Source organism: Siphateles boraxobius, unplaced genomic scaffold, assembly GCF_051911475.1.
Source record: "Siphateles boraxobius isolate OS27281-9 unplaced genomic scaffold, OSU_SipBor_1 13, whole genome shotgun sequence".
Taxonomy (NCBI): Eukaryota; Metazoa; Chordata; class Actinopteri; order Cypriniformes; family Leuciscidae; genus Siphateles; species Siphateles boraxobius.
Genome location: NW_027508733.1, coordinates 4502349 through 4523003, shown reverse-complemented (window position 1 = coordinate 4523003; position 20655 = coordinate 4502349). Strand labels below are relative to the sequence as shown.

At 38.9% G+C, this 20655-nt stretch overlaps 1 protein-coding gene across 1 annotated transcript; it reads right to left on the bottom strand.

Annotated features, from left to right (window-relative positions):
- Positions 1 to 4732: 4732 nt before the first annotated feature.
- LOC143736295 (uncharacterized) lies at positions 4733 to 19437 on the bottom strand. The gene is made up of 7 exons (XM_077227038.1): positions 19386 to 19437; positions 7156 to 7479; positions 6217 to 6531; positions 5738 to 6028; positions 5226 to 5531; positions 4842 to 4985; positions 4733 to 4749 (listed from the first exon to the last, which is right to left on the bottom strand). Exons 1-7 carry the CDS (start codon positions 19435 to 19437, stop codon positions 4733 to 4735), a joined length of 1449 nt encoding a protein of 482 aa, XP_077083153.1.
- Between the last annotated feature and the right edge of the window lie 1218 nt (positions 19438 to 20655).

Sequence of the window (20655 nt, the reverse complement as noted above, 5' to 3'; positions counted from 1 at the left end):
GCCAATGCGATTATATGACGCAAAAATGCAGCGATTTTATATGAAATAAACAAATTGGGGCTATTAACGCAGCATCTGTTATTTTTGTCATCCTTTGGCTAGTGTTACATGATCCCGCTCTTATTCATGCGAATGCTTTTGAACAATTCATGCGCGACAAGACAAAAGAGAGCGCGCTGCCTGTGAATGTCCACTCACAGAAAGACGCGCGCCAGTATCACGCGTGCGCACAAGACAGCACGCCAGAATAGGCCTATATACAGTTCTCTTTCATGCTTGAACGAACAACAACACACACAATTATGCTAAAATGTCGTTTGGTCGAGTATCTTCGTAACATAAGAGCGTTCTTATGATGGACGTAAAGAGTTGTGAGAGAATGAGGTGCGTGTGAGATCCGCGTCTCTGTCAGCAGCAGCTGGTCTTAAAGGGACAGTACACAGTAGCCACTAATTATCAAAGAACAAGGGGAACAGAGAAAATTACTCATTGCTCTTGACTATAGGACTTTTGTAGCTTTAATAAGGATTAGTCTATATATAATTTATGATTTATGCAACAAAGACTGTTTGATAACTTTATTTAATTTCTGTATATGTCCTACTTGTTAGACAGGAAGGGCACAGGTAAATATGGCATTTATTATGGGTTTATGTGAGGATTGTTTGAAGTTCACTTAAATTATTAAAAGCTGTTATTTTTTTAAGCCTAAAAAATGTTTGAAAAAAATTGATAGCTTTCAATTGTAATGACAGAATCACTGTAATGTTGGACGGCTATAATTAATGTTTAAAATGGGGAGGGGGGTCATTTTTATCCAGACATCAGTGGCTTATCAATCATTTAGTTGTTGTTGCTGCTAGTTTGAGTTGAGAAGTAAACATTTCAGAATTATCACTAATCTGTGTGTGCATTTTGCTTTAGAACCAGGCAAGTTGACTCATGAAACCATTTGTTTATTATAACGAAATCGCATACTGCAATCGCAATTTTGACCTCAATAATCGCAATATGACATTTTCCCCAAATCGTGCAGCCCTAATACATATATATAGGCTACTTTTTTACAACAAAAATGAAATATCACTGAACTAACTTAAGCTGGACTGTGACGCTATTTTCTTCCGTAAACAAACTTTGTTGTAGTATTTTCCTGTTATCTCTGTAAATCTGCTTTGAAACAAACTGTATTGTAAAAAGCGCTATATTATGTAACTTGACTTACAGAGAATGGTCTGAAAAAGAAAATATCTAGTGAGCTGTTTTTAATTTGAGTTCATTCCTGGTACCATGTTTTGTTCAGTGATTTGGATAAAATATTTCTCAGTGCAGTTTCAACCATAGACAGTAAAAGAAATGGACACAGCGACCCCCTTGATTTCAACAGAGAAAACTGAAGCCCATTAGAAGCACTCACTTCCTGATGGCTGAGCGACTGCGCAGGCTCAAACTGAGCTTGACGACGTGAGCAACCTGACCGGTTTAAATCTTCTACACTCAAAAAAATGATTCAAGCCCTTCTTAGAGGTGACACATTTAAATCTAATTTGCTTTATTTAAATAAATCTATTTAAGATCATATGTGTAAATATATTTAATTGGTTTAACTAAAAAATTATTAATAGCTCCACTCAAAAAAAATATTCATTGGATGAACTCAATTAAGTTGTGGGCAGGATTTCCATCCAATAAATATATGTAGCCCCAACTCAATCTGAGTACATCCATTCAACAGAATGTAAATCAGTTAGCCTAACTCATTTGTAATAAATAGATGCAAAAGAATATAAACGAGAGAGGCTAGCTTATTTAACAAATACTTATCACTAACCAGAATGACTTTATTTCTGTCAGGCGTCTACAAATGTTTTATTGAGAATTAACAGGGGTTTAACTCTATGTTTTCCATTTGAAGTCACCATAACAGTGATCAATGATTCCATTAGTTGGGCTCTTAACTCTTATTATATCTATTGTCTTTTTTTGCTGCTGTGACAGTGTGTTTGTTAAACACATTTGGAGCAGCAAAGAAAGCTAAAGTGAAATGAGATCAGCTGATGATGGTTAATGGTTGATGGTTTTATAATCATCATGAACCAGACTGATTCACTGAGGTATTTTAATCTAACAATTATGTTTTTTTTCACAACAAACCTTGATACTGCAGCATGAGATCAAGCATTATTATAACAATAAGTTCGAAAACTTTAACGAACATGAGCACAAAAAATCAGTTTCTGATGACACACACAGACATCAACAATCAGCGTATGAATGTCAACAATGGTGACAATCACAAATATTAAGATAAACAGATTAATTCAGAACATCACTGAAAAGCTACTAATTCACAACAAACACAACAGCAAAAAATAAAAGCAAATATTTAGAATCAAACAAAATTATAGGACAGTTCAGCTGCATAATTTATTCATGTTGCAATGCATGCTGGGAGTTTTGTACCATGGTGGTACCCAGAATGCATTGCAGCAAAGTACTTTTGATTGTCACCATTGTTGAGATTCATACGCTGATTGTTGATGTCTGTGTGTGTCATCAGAAACAGACTTTTTGTGCTCATGTTCGTTAAAGTCTTCAAACTTAGTGTTATAATATTCCTTGGTCTCATGCTGCAGTAACACAAGGTATGTGTTGTGAAAAAAAAACGTGAAAACATAATGGTTAGATTATAAAAACCTCAGTAAATCATTCTGTTTCATAATGATTATAAAACCATCAACAGGTAACCATCATCAGCTGATCTCACTTTAGCTTACTTTGCTGCTCCAAATGTGTTTAACAAACACACTGTCACAGCAGCCTAAAAAGACAATAGATATAATAAGAGTTAAGAGCCCAACTAATGGAAACACTAATCACTGTTATGGTAACTTTAAATGGAAAACATAGTTATAAACCCCTGTTAATTTTCAATAAAACTTTTGTAGACATCTGACAGAAATAAAGTCAGTCTGGTTAGTAATAAGTATTTGATAGAAATAAGTTAATCAAGTCACTCATTTATATTCTTTTGCATCTATTTGATACAAATGAGTTAGGTTAACTAATTTACATTCTGTTGAATGGATGTACTCAGTTTGAGTTGGGGCTACATATATTTATTGGATGGAAATCCTGCCCACAACTTAATTGAGTTCATCCAATGAATTATTTTTTTGAGTGTAGTAGCTGTGCCAAGTCAAATCTATTATTTCCAATTTCTCAAAAACGTTGTTGAAATATTTTGTCTCGTTGCTTTTATGGACTCTCTATCTATGGGCTTCTCCCTTGACTTTATACCTCTATGTCCCCCGGATTGCCTCATAGACAGTAAAAGATTGCCTGCGAGCTTCTCCTCCTGTCTATACGGTAATGTCTCTATTGTGCGACAGAAAGTCGCGTGGTTATGACGCAATCGTTAGCCTATTCTTACAAAAACGGCTATAACGTAAGATACAAAGTAATGGAGCCTTTTATACATTGTCGTGTTTATTTAGAAATAAATAATGGACAAATGAAGTCTTTGGACGCCTCAGATGTAAAGTTATTCGCTGTCAAAGTGACGCCAAAATGAATGAGAGTCAATGGAATGCTAACAGCAGGTGAAGTTCTGCTACAATGGCGGCTCCCGCGAGGCTTCAGTTTCCGGCTAATGGATTACCCGCTTGGTTTCAACATGTCTGTTTATTTTCTCTGAACTCTTCAACATGTGTTTTTGTTCTTTGTTACTCGTTTCATAGTATTCGTCACATAATACTGAACACAGCGCCATGTAGTGTCTTTCCAGTACCGGCAGGAATAAGACTGAGGTGTCCTTGAGCAAGGCACCTAACCCCCAATCGCTCCCCGGGCGCCACCCAAGGCTGCCCGCTGCTCCGGGTGTGTGTATCCACGTTTGCAGTGTGTGTGTGTTCACTACTCTGCTCCTAATGTGTGTCCACTTACCTGGATGGGTTAAATGCAGAGGTCAAATTCCAAGTATGGGTTACCATACTTGGCCATCACGTGTCACTTTCACTTTCTTGAGTAACAGACATCACTGGATCTCATTACAGAGACTGAGTAAATAACTCCTGATAACATGTCAGACAGAGTCACTAGATGGAAGTGTTGCTCCTCAGACGAGACCACAGAGACAAATCACACTAGAGATTTAAACACTTTATCATTGCCTGTTGGAGGAAATGGAGCACCGATATGTTGTTTATGTATTTCACTGTGATCTCAAAGCATATTATAATGTTTCTCAAATCAGTATTTTTCTCAGGATAAAAGAGAAGCCGGTGGAAGTTGTTTGTTTATTATTGTAGATAGAAAAACAGTAGGCCTATCAGTATTGTTAAATAATATTTTAATCAGGTAAAACTGTATATGTTCCAAACTTCTGAAATCTTTAAAATATACATAAAGTTAGTATTCCTCCACGAGGCGCTCTACATAATAAATGTAATAAAACATGGAGAGACTCTTGAACCTCAGAGTGAGAAACTTTATTGATAAAGGCAAGAAAATACATACAGCAAATATACAGCAGTAGTAAAGTGAGATATGTGGGTCTCTCTATTCATTGTTTTGTATCTGAGAGAAATATAAACAATAAAGCCTTACAAATAAGATATTTTTTTTAAATCTCAAAAATAATCAAGCTCAATTATTCAGTATTTATTATGAAAAAAACACTAGAAGAACAAAAAAACACACTTGAAGAATCTTTAAAGTTCAGCGTTCTGCTTTAGACTTCAATACTTCCTAAAAAAGATAACATATGAAGCCAAAAATGAATAAATCTCTCAAATATATATGAAAAATCAGTTTGTAAGATGACATCATCAATCATGTACCTGATGTGTGAATATGTGCTTGATCTTGTTCAGCTCTTCTGGATCTGATGTCATAAACTAGAATGATGACAGTAGCCACGCCCACCAGAGCAGAGAGGACCAATCGGATCACAGCTTCAGTAGGACCACAACAGTGGACAGAGTCTGAGGAATAAACACATCAAACTGAGAACAGATCAGTCAATAAACACTAATATCAGCGCTGACATTAACTAATATTGCAGAATAAACAGAAATATGATCAAATCTAATCAACAATCTTCTATTCGGTTCCAAGTGAGTTTTTAAACGGTCTGTCATCTCAAATTATAAACGATTCAGCAATTCAATATGTAAATAGTAAATAAGAATATTTGAAGGAGAAGAAAAATTATCTCTACTCACCATAGACAGAAACTCTGAACATTTTTGATGAGGATCTTCCTTTAATTAGCACATAGTTTCCAGTATGTTCAGTTGTGGTGTTTGTGATGGTCAGAGATCCAGTTTGGTCGTCCAGCTTCAGTCTGTCTCTGAATCTCCCATCAAGAACATCATCATATACAGTGAATCTGTCAGCCCGTTTATTGATTTCAGCTATTAATGTGTTTTCATCTCCAAACCTCCACAGAATCACATCATAATCCTTCATTTCAGTAAGACTAGAGTTTAGAGAGACTGAATCTCCCTCCATCACCGACACTGACTTCACTTCATCTGTCAAACACACAGAGAACAAACAGAAACAGGGTTTGTCAGAGATTAATACTGTTAAATAACTTTATAATGGTTTACTAGATTGAATAGTTTAAAATTTACATAAAAAATAAACAATATAAAATAACAAAAACATAATCGTGTATGAATTCCTTTAAATTTTTTCATTAAAAAACAGGCGTAAAAGTTTTTGAACTCACCAATGACATTGAGAAAGAACCACTTTATCTCACTGTTGATCCGTAGTTTATAATGTCCAGTATGTTCAGATGTGGTGTTTGTGATGGTCAGAGATCCAGTTTGATTGTCCAGCTTCAGTCTGTCTCTGAATCTCCCATCAAGAACATCATCATATACAGTGATTCTGTCCATCCGTTTATTGATTTCAGCTATTAATGTGTTTTCATCTCCAAACCTCCACAGAATCACATCATTCTTCATTTTATTAAGACGAGCTTTTAGAGAGACTGAATCTCCCTCCATCACTGACACTGAATCATCAAACACACACACAGAACAAACAGAAACAGGGTTAATCACAGATAAACAGCTTATAATTGTTTATTAAATTAAAGATTGAAATTTAAATTTGAAATAAACAATACCTGAAAACAACACAAACAAAAAATAAATGGTGTATGAATTCATTTAAATTTTATTATTGTAAAACAAGTGTTACTGTTTTTGAACTCACCATTGACAGTGAGAAAGAATCTCTTGATCTCACTGTTGATCTGTAGTTTATAATCTCCAGCATGTTCAGTTGTGGTGTTTGTGATGGTCAGAGATCCAGTTTGCTTGTCCAGCTTCAGTCTGTCTCTGAATCTCCCATCAAGAACATCATCATATACAGTGATTCTGTCGAACCGTTTATTGATTTCAGCTATTAAAGTGTATATATATCCAAACTTCCACTGAATCTCATCACCATCCTTCATTTCAGTGAGACCAGAGTTTAGAGAGACTGAATCTCCCTCCATCACTGATACATCATCTGTATCATCAAACACACACACAAATGAATAATTTGAAATGAATAATATAAAACAGAAAGAAACAAAATGGTGTGTGGATTAATATTGTATTTTGTAATTAAAAAATAAAACATGGTGAAACAAATATTTAACTCACTGTAGACAGTGAGATAAAAATCCATCCTTGTATCGTAGATCCGTAGTTTATAGTCTCCATCATGTTCAGTTGTGGTGTGTGTGATGGTCAGAGATCCAGTTTGCTTGTCCAGCTTCAGTCTGTCTCTGAATCTCCCATCAGGAACATCATCATATACAGTGATTCTGTCGAACCGTTTATTGATTTCAGCTATCAATTTGCTTTTAAACCACCACTGAACCAGATCATTATCCAGAATTTGGAGAGAATGCATTTTGAGAGTGACTGGTTCTCCCTCCTTCACTGACATGACCATTTTTGCACCTTTAGACTCAAGTCCAGCTAAAGAACAGAGTTCATCTCAGATTAACAGGGTTTTTTAAATAGTTTTAAATATAAACTTGAAATGAGTAACATAAAACAATTGAACAAACAAAAAAAGTAAAATGGTTAATTACAGTTTGTGGTTGTTGAAATATAAAATAGGTGAAGCAAATATTTAACTCACAAATGACAGTAAGACTAAAATTCTTGATCTCACTGTTGATCTGTAGTTGATAAAGTCCAGAGACTTTAGCTCTGTTGTTTGTCATTGTGATGGTCAGAGATCCAGTTTGATTGTCCAGCTTCAGTCTGTCTCTGAATCTCCCATTAAGAACATCATCATATACAGTGATTCTGTCGGCCGTTACATTGATTTCAGCTATTAAAGTGTTTTCAAACCTCCACTGAATCACATCATCATCCTTTATTTCAGTAAGATCAGAGTCTAGAGTGACAAAATTCCCCTCTCGCACTGACACTGACTTCACTTCATCACCAGCAAACACATCTGGAGAACAGAGTTTAATCACAAATTACAGCTTTAAAATCACTTGATGTTGATTTGATGAAGGGTCATAAAAATACTTTTTAGTCATTTAAATGTGAAGTGATTATTATTCTGCAGCAGTACAAAGACAAAATCCATAAAAACAAATTTAAAACTCACCAACTAGACACCACGAACAGAGCCAAACCAATTTGAGAAACATTTTCATCATCGGTTCACTGAAAGTCCACAATAGTAGCTCTTAAAATGTCTGAAACACTCAGGTTGATCTGTAAGACTGAACTGTGATATTTATCTGGTCGTGACCTCAGTCACAGTTTACGTTCACACGTCAATCTCCTTTAACATCATGAGAATCAACAAGCTTTTGCTGATCTTACATTACTAGGCCTGTTTGAAAACTAATAGCAGAGTAAAATGTTGCAATAGAGTTGGATTAGAGATTCGTATCTACTGATGTGTTATTTAGTGCTGTTTGCTGCAAATGCTCTGACTAGGGGTGTGCAATATTGACCAAAAAAGTATATCTCAATATAATTTTTATATTGTCAAAATCCATCTTTGCACTGCAAAAGTGGCACAAAAGCAGCATCTGAGAAGGTATTTAGATGTATTTACACAGACTGATTAATGCAGCTCAGATGTAGCATAAATGTGCAAAATTTGCAACTTCATAAATAATACAACGATATTAATATTATGAATATAAAATATTGAATACTGAAACATGGAACTAATCCGCCAGTAGGTGGCAGCAAGTCACTGTTTTAATGAGTGAGTCATTGAATCATTCATTCATCTGATTCTTTCAAAACGGCCGATTGAGTCAAAAACGAAGCAAGTGACTGTATTTACAGTATTAACAGGCCATTGAACAGGGACGTGCAGAGAGTTCCACAGGGGCTCAAATGTAAAAAAGGGGCATATATATATGCTCATCATGTTGCATTTATTTGATCAAAGATACAGGAAAAAAACAGTACTATTGTGAAATATTACTACAAATTAAAATTATGGTTTTTCTATTGTAATATACTTATTACCTTTGATTTTTGGTTTTAACAGTTAAAAATATATATAACATTTATTTAATCTTACCAATATACGTTTAAAAGTTTGGGGTCATACTTTTCTTTCTTTAAAAAAAAATTATTACTTTTATTCAGCAAGGATGTGTTAAATTGATTAAAAAAAGTGATGCTGTAAATGCTGTTCTTTTTTACTTTTTGTTTATCAATGTATCAGAGGTAAAAAAAAACATTAAGCAGCAGGACTGTTTCCAACATTTATAATAAATCAGCATATTAGAATGACTTCTGAAGGATCATGTAACACTGGAGTTATGATGCTTAAAATTCTGCTTTGCATCACAAATATAAATTATATTTTAAAGTGTATTAAATTAGAAAACCATTATATTAAATTGTAATATTTTTTTTCTGTATTTTTGATCAAATAAATGAAAGTGAAAGTGAAAAGTGATGGCCAAGTATGGTAACCCATACTTGGAATTTGACCTCTGCATTTAACCCATCCAAGTAAGTGCACACACATTAGGAGCAGAGTAGTGAGGAGTGAACACACACACACTGCAAACGTGGATACACACACCCGGAGCAGCGGGCAGCCTTGAGTGGTGCCCGGGGAGTGATTGGGGGTTGGGTGCCTTGCTCAAGGACACCTCAGTCATATTCCTGCCGGTACTGGAATCGAACCAGCAACCTTTGGGTCACCAGTCCAACTCTGTTACCATTAGGCCATGACTGCCCCCCGTGCAGGCTTGATGTGCATAAGAGATTTCTTTAAAAAAAAAAAACACACATAAAAAATAGTAATGTGTCGACATTTTTGACCGGTACTGTACATACTATCATAGGCTATACAATTGCTGCATAACTATTAAACATGTTACAATAACCAAGTCCTTTCACGTCACCATTTCGGGCACGGGTACTCACTGAAAGCACCATATTTGGCTCAAGAGCATCGGTTCCCGAGCAGACTGTGGAATACCTACGTTGACGTTTACACTAGAGAATTTTCGTTTTAAAACGCATAAGTTTCGCTACCTTTACGCCTGCAGTCACACTACTCCGGAGTTTTAGACAACGCGAAAACCGAGACAGACAAGAAACACACAAGTGACGCAACACATAGCAACGCCCCAGCTAACAATTTTACGTTCTTGGAACGTTCCCTTTAGGTTATAAAAATAGAACCTAAAAATAACCTACAAGGAACGTTCCTAGAACGTTCTCGTTTGGTTCCCAAAAAAATAACCAAATATGAACCATACGGGAACGTTAGGGGAACGTTCTGTGTTTGCTGGGGCCTTGGCAACGACACCTCCGACTGACAGATAGGCCAACGTAAAAATAAATGTGAATTTAGGTTTCTTTAGTTTTGTTAATTATAATCACATGCATTTTGTTATATTCACCACAAAATATCATTGATATTTGTTTGAGAGGGGCACTTTTGATTAATTTTGAAAAAGGGCAGGGGCTCAAGCAAGCACCTGAATATCTCAATATAGGCTATCTCAAGTCTCAAGTCTCGTTTATTTATATAGCCCCATGCAACTACAACTTAGACCCAAGGGCTGTACATCCAAAAACAAGAAAAAACATACATACAATATGCAATGACAGAGTCAAGAATTAAAACAGACAGAATACAAATACGTTTTTGAACTAATACAAATAGTTTTGCTGTAACCAATTAGTCACCTCCTGTAAACAAGCAACCAAGGATAAATTAGGGCTTGATCCTCCAGCTCTAATCGGTAAATAAATCTGAATATCATCGGCATATAGGTGATAAAATATACCATATTTCCTGAATATTTGACCAAGAGGCAGCAAAAACAGAGAATAAAGAATAGGTCCCAAAATTGAACCTTGAGGTACTCCACAATCCAGAGAAACTGACCCAGAGGAAAAATCCCCAACCCTAAAAGAAATTGAACGCCTCCTTAAATATAAAGGGAAAACCAATTTAAAACCGTCCCTCTCAGCCCTACAACGTGTTCCAAACGATTAATAAGAATATCATGATCAATTAAATCAAAAGCTGCACTAAGATCCAACATGATTAGCGCCGCAGTATTGCCCGAGTCTGCAATAAGTAATAGATTTACATTTATCTGACGCTTTTATCCAAAGCAACTTACAATTGCTATATATGTCAGAGGTTGCACGCCTCTGGAGCAACTAGGGGTTAAGTGTCTTGCTCGCCTCTGGAGCAACTAGGGGTTAAGTGTCTTGCTCAGGGACACATTGGTGTCTCACAGTGGTTTCGAACCCAGGTCCCTCACACCAAAGGCATGTTGTCTTATCCACTGCGCCACCACCACAATAGATCATTAGTACTGTGTCCAGCGCGAAAACCAGACTGAAAGACATCTAACACCTCGTTTCTAGCCAAAAAAGAACTTAACTGAGATAAAACTACCTTTTCTAAAATTTTTGTAATACAAGGCAGCTTTGAAATGGGCCGATAATTATTAAAATCCAACGGGTCAAGAGTATGCTTTTTAAGAAGGGGCTGAATAACCGCCTGCTTAAAACTTAACGGAAAAATGGGACTTCCCAATAATAAGGCTAATATCCTTGATTGAGACCAAATCAAATTTATCAAACGTGCTAACATTTTTTAAAGGTGCAGAACGCAAGTCTCTGAGTTTTTGCAGAACTACGCCCCCTCTGGCGACAAGGGAAACTGCAACCAGAGTTGTGGACGCTCATGGACCACACGCACACGCACGCATGCACGAGCTGTTCATAACTAAAGGAGCATCTGCCGCACAGATGTTTGGTGTACAGCCAAAATGTCTTCAGAGGTAATAAAGTTATAAATCTGCAAGTCATTTTAAATATATGGAAGGAAAGACATTTGAGTAAATTACTCTTATGTGTGAGGGGAAAACGGGGGTAGTAGAAAACTTTGTTTATGTGTTTACTGTATCCACCTATGATTGTATTGTTATGAAAACACGTTCATGAACAAAATAATTGATTACTTTGCAAAAGCTCAAAATAATAATCATACCATACACGGTTGGTCAACAACGTTCACTCAAATGTCTCAAGGTAATAAACAATCAAATGTCACCATGACGTTTTCATAAAAGCCAAACAGGCTAATCCGCCGAAGACTTGCGGGGTTCAGCCTGTTATTGATCTGCTAAGTAGAATATTCCAATAACAATACATCCTTTTTCTGTTATAATTTACTCAATTTATTACTGGTAATAATGATTATTACATCAGAGTAATATCTAAAATAGGATTAAATCAGAGCTAAACCAGGTCCAGACCCAGTAAATTTAGCCTCTGAAGAAAGGTATTGTTTTACATAGAGTATAATACACTGTTGCCCCCACATACCTCATATATACTACATACAAAATGTACCACATTCACGGTAACAATTTACTATTTTTACTGAAAAATACAATATAGCCAATGCAACGGCGTTTTTCCTTGTTGGTCAATGACATGAACACCTTAGCATGTTAGCAATGGACACAAGGCTAACGTTATACCGGTAGGCCATACACAAAAACATAGTTAGCATCTTTTATTGGATATGTTTTATGTTTCATGTGGTACTATTCTTCCGAACAAAATTCCTAGTTTATGAAACTGTTCACTAACAATGGTAGTAAAACCAATTCTGATTGTACATGTATCTAGCTTACGCTAAAGCATTACACATTTTACGCATCGTCATTTGTTGTCATACATAGATTGGCCGTATCAAACATTAGAGACTGGGCTATATCTTACCGTTTTATTAAGAAAAAAGCCAACTGAGGATCCCGTTTGAGACCAAGAGCAGACCGGAGATCTCTCCGTTTGTTGAATGCTTTCCCGAGGTTGACTCTCGTCTTACTCCGACGCCTGTCTGACTCCAATTTGGACCTTTTGGTGGCACTAGACAAAATTTTTCTTTTCTTTACTTTACGTGGAGTTTGCGTTGGGGTTTGGAATGGACTACAAGCCGGTCTCTTTGAATCCATCTTCTACCTTTGACGCACGAGTTGTCTTCGCTGATTTGGAGAATGGCGGCGCCGGCGAATACACAAACCTGCGAGACATAGCCTGGTGAGCGTGAACGCGCATGACGTCACGCTCAGTCTCAAATTCGAACCCGAATCCCTCTTATATATTTTACATTACAGGGTTATAGAGGCAATCTCAGTGCGCAGAGAAGGGCTCATTCAGCCCATCAGGCAGTTCTTTAAGCATGTATAGGTTAGAAAAACTGATATTTTTAACATGAATTGTTGCGCAATGCACTTTTAAAGTGTCTCCTGTCAAACCATTCCAGTCCTGAAAACCAGATCTAACTGAGCTAATTTTATCTAAAAAAACATTTAAAAACTTCTCACAACACTCAGTAGATGGTAGTATTGAGACAGTATTTGAGTTTAAAAACCTATTAATAGATTGAAACAAGATTTTAGGTGATTTTGAATGCTGTGATATAATTTTAGAAAAAAAGGCTGATTTAGCGTCCTTTAGCCTTCTGTTAACCCATACGTAATTCACGTAAAATCTGTTGCAAGATCATAAGTTTATCCTTTTTCCAAGCCCGTTCTGCTCGCCTACACTGCTGTCTAAGAGCCCGAGTTAGTTCATTTAACCACATTTGACTGATGATTAACCTTACTATGCTTGATCTTATATGGAGCAACAGAGTCTAAAACTCCAGAACACAGAATTAAAAGCCCTAAGTAATTCATCTGGATCTGCCGTAATAACTACAGACTCAGACCATGATACATCAGAAAGAGTGATAAAAATATCACCAAACGCCAGAGGTTTAGACTGATTGATTGTACGAGAGCGCATATAAGAATGCTGATGATGATAAATAAGAGAAGAAGAAGAAGTAGTAGTAATGTGTGTAAAACACAAGTTTTGAATGAGTGTTGCCTTTCTTCATTCTTTTGCAGTACAAATCGTCAATACAGTAAATGTTTCAAGTTACTCTAAAGATAACTGGTGACAGACTCAAAGACTGAAGACACTCACTTTAGTTGTTGTTTGTTGATCCGTGTGAGGACCACATAGTGCTCAGTTAAGCGTGAGAATCTGGAGTTTGCTGGCCGGAGGAGACTGTGACTCTCTTCAGAGGGAGCCGCGAATCGGAGGAAGAGTTCCCGGAGATTTCTTCAGTCACTTATTTCTCCACAACGGAATTCAGGTATAGGCTTTGTGTGCAACTCAAGCCTACAATGGTGTGTGTTGTGAGTGTGTACGTGTGTGTGGGCCGTCGGTGTTGGTGTTATTCAGTGCACTTAAAAACTGTAATTTCTCAGAGTGATATTTTGATACTCTGAGTAATTTTGACCAATTCATCTCAAGTGAATGTGTGACAGACAAATGCAATAATTTTGTCACCTGATATATTTCATTATCAGTGTGATTTTGTCAATTTGTTATTTTACGTGAAATGTGATTATGAAAAAACAGACCATTTGAGCTATTTTGACTAATTTATTTTGTTATTTCTATTAAATCCTTTACATATTGTTACTTTCACAAGAGTTTTATTCTTTCAGAAGATTTTTTGTTTTTTTTACATTAACCTTGTGTGAGTAGGCCTAAATGCACTTTCTAAAAGAAAAGTATTTCATTTTGTAACTATCTTCAACATTGGTAGGCAAATAGTTAATGAATCTGGTGCGCTGTCCTACTTAATTACAAGAAAGACAGTTAGGGCCGCTACAGAACTATATTAGTTGTAAAGCAGACAATATTGTGTCTAAAATGTAACTCAATGTTAACTTTGTTGAACTGTTGTCTACAATCAATATTACATTTGCAATCATGCTGATGTTCAGGAAAAACAGCACTCTTTCTCATGTGAAAGTGTATAATACATGAAATACTGTAAGTAGCTATTAAATGTTTTCATCGTATCTTGAATTTTAAGGGTATTCCAAGTATGGATATGTACACATACAGTAGATGCCATATTCGACAGCTCCAGATGCGTCCACAAGTCCGCCATCCTGGAACGATTAACATGTTCATCACTCACACTAAGTAAACAATCAGTCCGCACACCAGAAACTGCTCTTAAGCGATTTCAATAGTTGCTCACCACGTGTAACGTTTCGGGCCCAAGCCCGATGTCTGATGAAGGGCTTGTGCCCGAAACATTACACGTGGTGAGCAAAATCACAGCAGCAGTTTCTGGTGTGCGGACTCATTGTTTGCAACTACCTGTCTGCCCAGCACCCAGTTTTATTGTTTTGGATGTGCGTGCTGCACCTTTTAAACTCCATCACTCACACTAAATCAATTAATTTTCATTGAAAAAAAATGAAAATGCATTGTGCAGCCTATGGTTGTAAAACCCACTGAGCTTTAAATTACAGATTGATAGAAGATAAACTTTCAGAGGTTAAAATGTGCTGGTTTGTTTATTTTATATATAATTCAATATGAATTATACAATATCCATATGCAATTATAACATCAATGCTAAACTGCTTTGAAAATAATCTGGTAATGTCCATTGCAGATATAGATATTGATATGTTAATAACTAGGTTGCAGATGCAGTTAATAGAAACAGACAATTATAAGCGTATTATAAGCTGTGCATTATAATATCATGCAGTGAAAGCATGCACTCTTAAAGTGCACATGCAGGAGTTCATCACACTAGCTGGGGGGAAAAATGCTTCAGCCACAAACTCTGACACACACAATGACCCCAAACATCCTGCAGAAGCTGTTTATCCACCCAGCAGATCAAACCACATTTCTGTACAGATAAAAAAAAGAGAAAAACTATTACGTGGTTTGTGGCACTTCATGCTACAAACACTATTTTGCATGACTAATTAATCTATTATTGTCAGCCTAACTGGAAATGTTGAGCTGAACATTAAGAGTTGAGCTGAGTAATTCCCTATGGCAAGCTATTTCAGTGCTAGGCCAACTGGCTTTGGTGACAGAGTAAGCTGACGGGGTTTCCCTATCTCTCTCTGCATGATAGTGGTGATTGGGTTTAAGAGAACTGGCTCCGCTATCTCTCACCATGGTCAGCCTCACTTCATGTGATTAATGCTTGTTTACGCTTCACACGACTGGCTGCATATGTTATCGTGCACTATAAATGTGTGTACAGGCTGGCGAGGCGAGTCCTCCTTTAGGCACAGACCAAGAACAATACACCCTCATGTGGCAGAGGTTCAGCCGAGTGGAAGTGGATTTGTTTGCTTCGACCACGCATTGCCCACTCTGGTTCTCCTGTCTCCTGCGTTGGCTCAAGGAGATGATGCTCTGGCTCAGGAGTGACCCAGGACCCGACTGTATGCCTTCCCGTCAGTCTGACTGCTCTCAGCGGCTCTGCTCAGAGTACGGGCGGACGACGTGAGACATCTGATGATGATGGCCCCGTTCTAGCGCACTCAGATATGGTTCTCAGATCCGGTCAGTCTGTCCTCAGGCCTAACCTGCTGATTTGGCACCGGCGGCCTAGTTTATGGTCACTCTGGGTGTGACACCTGAGCGGAGCATGTTAAAGGGATAGTTCACCCAAAAATGAAAATTCTGTCAGTATTTACTCACCCTCATGTTGTTCCAACCCCGTAAGACCTTCGTTCATCTTCGGAACACGAATTAAGATATTTTTGATGAAATCTGAGAGCTGGATCACTCCTCCATAGGCTTCAAAAGGATTGAAACTTGTTCCCCTAAAAGTTATTAAAGACATCTTTAAAATAGTCCAAGTGACTACAAAGGCTCAATCTTAAGTCTATCAGGCGACGAGAATACTTTTTGTGCGCAAAAATAACGACTTTATTTCAACTATTCATTTCCGTCTGTGTTGTACGTCACACGTAGGCTCACTATTGGCCGACGCTGGTCATGTGTGTGATGCGTGTGACGTACAACAACAGAAGTGCTACGCTATCACACTACGTTAACTGAGTCGAGGCCCACAGAGAAGGAAATTAATAGTTAAAATAAAGTTGTTATTTTTGTTTAGAAAAATAAACAAAACACACAGTGATGAAGACTGTTCCAAGACATGAAGTTTCAGAGAGAGACAGAGCAGGGAGAGAATGGACAGATTGTTTTCTCTTCCTGACAGATTGATAGAGAAATAAACTTTTGGTTATGTGAATTAAAATTTGTAAATTAATTGTATAGTGTTACGAGATAAAGAGACGAAGGATTCAAGTGCAAGTAAAAAGGTTGTTTATTGAAAACACAGATGAATGATCAGAATGTCCAGGTAAAGGCACTTGGTAGCATAGGGACGCTGTGGGTAATTCCAGTCACAATCGGCAGATGAGGTGAACGAGGAAATGGTCCGTAATCCGAGTGAATGGAATCAGAGGGAATGACGAGACGAACCGAGGTGCCAGGACAAACGAGAACCAACAGAACAGGAGACAGGCGGGAGCACAGAGAACGGAGACAAGCGGGAACTCAGGAACATCCACAACGAACTGACAAAGACAAGATGAAAACAGAGGGATTAAATAGAGCGCGCTGATCGACTGCAGCTGGCGTGCTGATGAGCCGCAGCTGGTAAAGATCAGAGGTGGTGATCAGCGCTGCCGCCCGCACGCATAATACACACACACAACATACACACGAGACAAGAGGGAAACAGCGATTTCATAAACCGTGACAGTACCCCTCCATCTAGGAGCGCCTCCTGGCGCTCCCAGAACTCCTTACCTGTTGATTGTAATTATCAATCAGGGAGTGATCCAGTATCTCCTTAGGCAAGGCAAGGCAAGTTTATTTATATTGCACATTTCATACACAATGGTAATTCAAAGTGCTTTACATAGAAGAAATTAAAATAATCAAAAGAAATAAGAATAATTAAAACAGTTTAGAATAAAAGATAAAATACAGAAATAATCAAATGAAATCAGAGTAATTAAAACATAAAATAAAATACAGTGCAAACAGTCGGACGAACAGTGGCACAGTGCTCATTCAGTAAATGCACAGCTAAACAGAAGTGTTTTGAGTCTGGATTTGAATGTGACTACTGTAGGAGCACATCTGATCTCTTCTGGAAGCTGGTTCCAGCTGCGGCTGGCATAGTAGCTAACAGCGGACTCGCCATGCTTAGAGTGAACCCTTGGTATTTCTAGCTGATGTGATCCTAATGATCTGAGTGATCTGTTGGGTTAATATTCAGTGAGCATATCTGCAATGTATTGAGGTCCTAGGCCATTGATTGATTTATATACCAGTAATAATACTTTAAAATCAATCCTAAATGTAACTAGCAGCAAGTTTAAAGACCTGAGGACTGGTGTGATGTGTTCATCCTGGTGTGAATCCTGGCAGCAGCGTTCTGTATGAGCTGCAACTGTCTAATGGTCTTTTTGGGAAGGCCAGTGAGAAGTCCATTACAATAATCCACCCTACTGGTGATGAAAGCATGCACAAGTTTTTCTAAGTCTTGACTGGAAACAAAGCATCTAATTCTTGCAATATTTTTCAGGTGATAGTATGCTGATTTAGTTATTGCTTTGACATGACTATAGAAACTAAGGTCTGACTCTAGAGACACACCCAGATTCCTGACTTGATTCCTTTTTAGTTGTTTGACCCCTAGACTGAAGGTATGCGCTCACCTTGAGAACTTCATCTTTGTTTCCAAACCCAATGACTTCAGTTTTGTCTTTGTTTAACTGAAGAAAGTTTTGGCACATCTAATTGTTTACTTCATCAATGCATTGGCAAAGGGAGTCATTGGGGCTGTAATCGTTAGGCGATAGGGTTAAGTAGATCTGTGTGTCGTCTGCATAGCTATGGTAAGCGATTTGGTTCTTTCTCATTATTTGGCTCATTGGGAGCATGTACAGGTTGAATAGGAGTGGCAAGAATTGAGCCTTGATGGACTCTGCATGTCATGGATGTCCACTCAGACTTATGGTCTCCTATACTCACATAATAACCTCTGCCTCCTAAGTATGACCTGAACCATTTTAGGACTATCCCAGAAAGCCCGACCCAGTTTTCCAGCCTGGTTTCAATTTGGAAACATGAAAGGCGGGGTGAATTCTCCTGTACGCCGGAGGAAGTTTGAGTCGGACTGCCACTGGACTAAGGATTTTGGTGACAGGGAATGGGCTAATGAATTTGGGAGCAAGCTTATTAGACACGGAGCGGTACGGAATGTTCTTGGTTGAAAGCCACACTTTTTGACCCACGACGTATACGGGAGGCTTTGACCGGTGGCGATCAGCCTTAGCCTTGTTGCTCGCCCACACCTGGAGCAAAGTCTCACTGGCTCTGGTCCATGTACGGTGGCACCTCTGGACGAAGGCGTGAGCGGAGGGGACCGCTATTTCGGATGCAGACTGGGAAAAATTGGTGGCTGGTACCCTAGACTACACTCAAACGGAGAGAGGCCCGTAGATGACACTGGTAACGAGTTGTGAGCGTACTCAACCATAGATAGTTGTTGGCTCCAGGAAGAAGGATTCTTGGACACCAAACATCGCAACATTCTCTCCAGATCTTGGTTGGCTCGCTCGGTTTGACTATTGCTCTGGGGATGATAACCCGAAGACAGACTGACCGTAGCTCCCAGTTATCTACAAAACTCCTGCCAAAATTTGGACACAAATTGGGGACCCCTGTTGGAAACCACGTCCATCTGGAGGCCATGTAAACGAAAGTCGTGATCTACGACAGTCACCACTGTCTCCTTGGCAGAGGGTAATTTGGGCAAGGGAATGAAATGTGTTGCCTTAGAGAATCGGTCCACTACAGTTAAAACAACTGTCATGCCATTAGAAGGCGGGAGGGCGGTGACAAAATTTAGCGCTATGTGGGAATAGGGTCTCGAAGGGACAGACAGCGGTTGGAGCAGCCCATCCGGAGGACGGTTAGACGTCTTACCAACGGCACAAACAGAACAAGCCAGCACAAAACTGTGAATGTCGTGAGCCATTAATGGCCACCAGAATCGTTGCTTGACTAAACAGCTGGTGCGGTTTACTCCTGGATGACAAGCCACGTTGGAGCAATGACCCCATCGAATAACAGTGGACCGTAACCCCTCCGGCACAAATAAACTACTCGGTGGGCACTCGGGCGGAGGCGTTACCCCTTCTAAGAGCATCTTGACCTTCGTTTCGATCTCCCATGTGACCGTAGAGATAACTATCTTCTCGGTAAAATACACTCGGGAGTAGCTGGGCGTTCGGATAGATCAAAAATACGAGATAAGGAATCGGGCTTGATGTTCTTGGAGCCCGGGCGGTACGAGAGAGAAAAGTCAAAACGTCTGGAAAAAGTGCCCATCAAGCCTGCCTGGAGTTGAGTCTTTTAGCAGATCTAATATATTCAAGATTCTTGTGATCGGTCCAAACGATAAAAGGTACCCCCGAACCCTCTAACCAATACCGCCACTCCTCCAACACCAACTTGACTGCCAACAACTCTCGGTTACCAATGTCATAGTTACGTTCGGCAGGTGACAGACGATGGGACAAAAACGCGCAAGGATGCATCTTGTCGTCTGTGGAAGAGCGTTGAGAAAATACTGCACCTACCCCCACCTCTGACGCGTCGACCTCTACCACAAACTGACGTGATGAATCAGGGGCAACTAGGATGGGAGCCGAAACGGTGCAGCTCTTGAGCCTCGGCTGTGTTGGACCACCTGAACGTCACTCTGGGAGAGGTCAAGGCAGTCAGAGGTGCGGCTAGCTGGCTGAAGTTGCGAATGAAACGCCGATAGAAGTTGGCAAACCCCAGAAACCTCTGTAGGGCCTTACGGGAATCTGGACTTGGCCAATCCATCACAGCCTTAACCCTGTCAGGATCCATACGCACTCCCTCAGACGAGACGATGTGCCCTAGGAAGGAAACAGACTGTGCATGAAATGCGCATTTCTCCGCCTTGACAAAAAGCCCATTCTCTAGCAACCTCTGAAGCACTCGCCTGACGTGTTGAACATGTTCCTGGAGAGACGATGAAAAAATCAATATGTCATCCAGGTAAACATATATGAATTGGTCTACCATGTCTCTCAACACGTCATTGACAAGTGCCTGGAAAACCGCTGGGGAGTTGGACAGCCCGAACGGCATAACCAAATTTTCAAAGTGACCCCTGGGGGTGTTGAAAGCGGTTTTCCATTCATCCCCCTCCCTGATGCGAACC

What these genes read in the sequence shown, in the direction of transcription:
- LOC143736295 (XM_077227038.1), bottom strand. Translation starts at nt 19,437, where the DNA reads ATGGCTCACGACATTCACAGTTTTGTGCTGGCTTGTTCTGTTTGTGCC. An exon ending in TTTTAGTCTTACTGTCATTT is followed by an intron (nt 6,532 to 7,155) that starts GTGAGTTAAATA and finishes TTGATGATACAG; the next exon opens with ATGATGTATCAGTGATGGAG. An exon ending in GTTCAGAGTTTCTGTCTATG is followed by an intron (nt 4,986 to 5,225) that starts GTGAGTAGAGAT and finishes TTTATTCCTCAG; the next exon opens with ACTCTGTCCACTGTTGTGGT.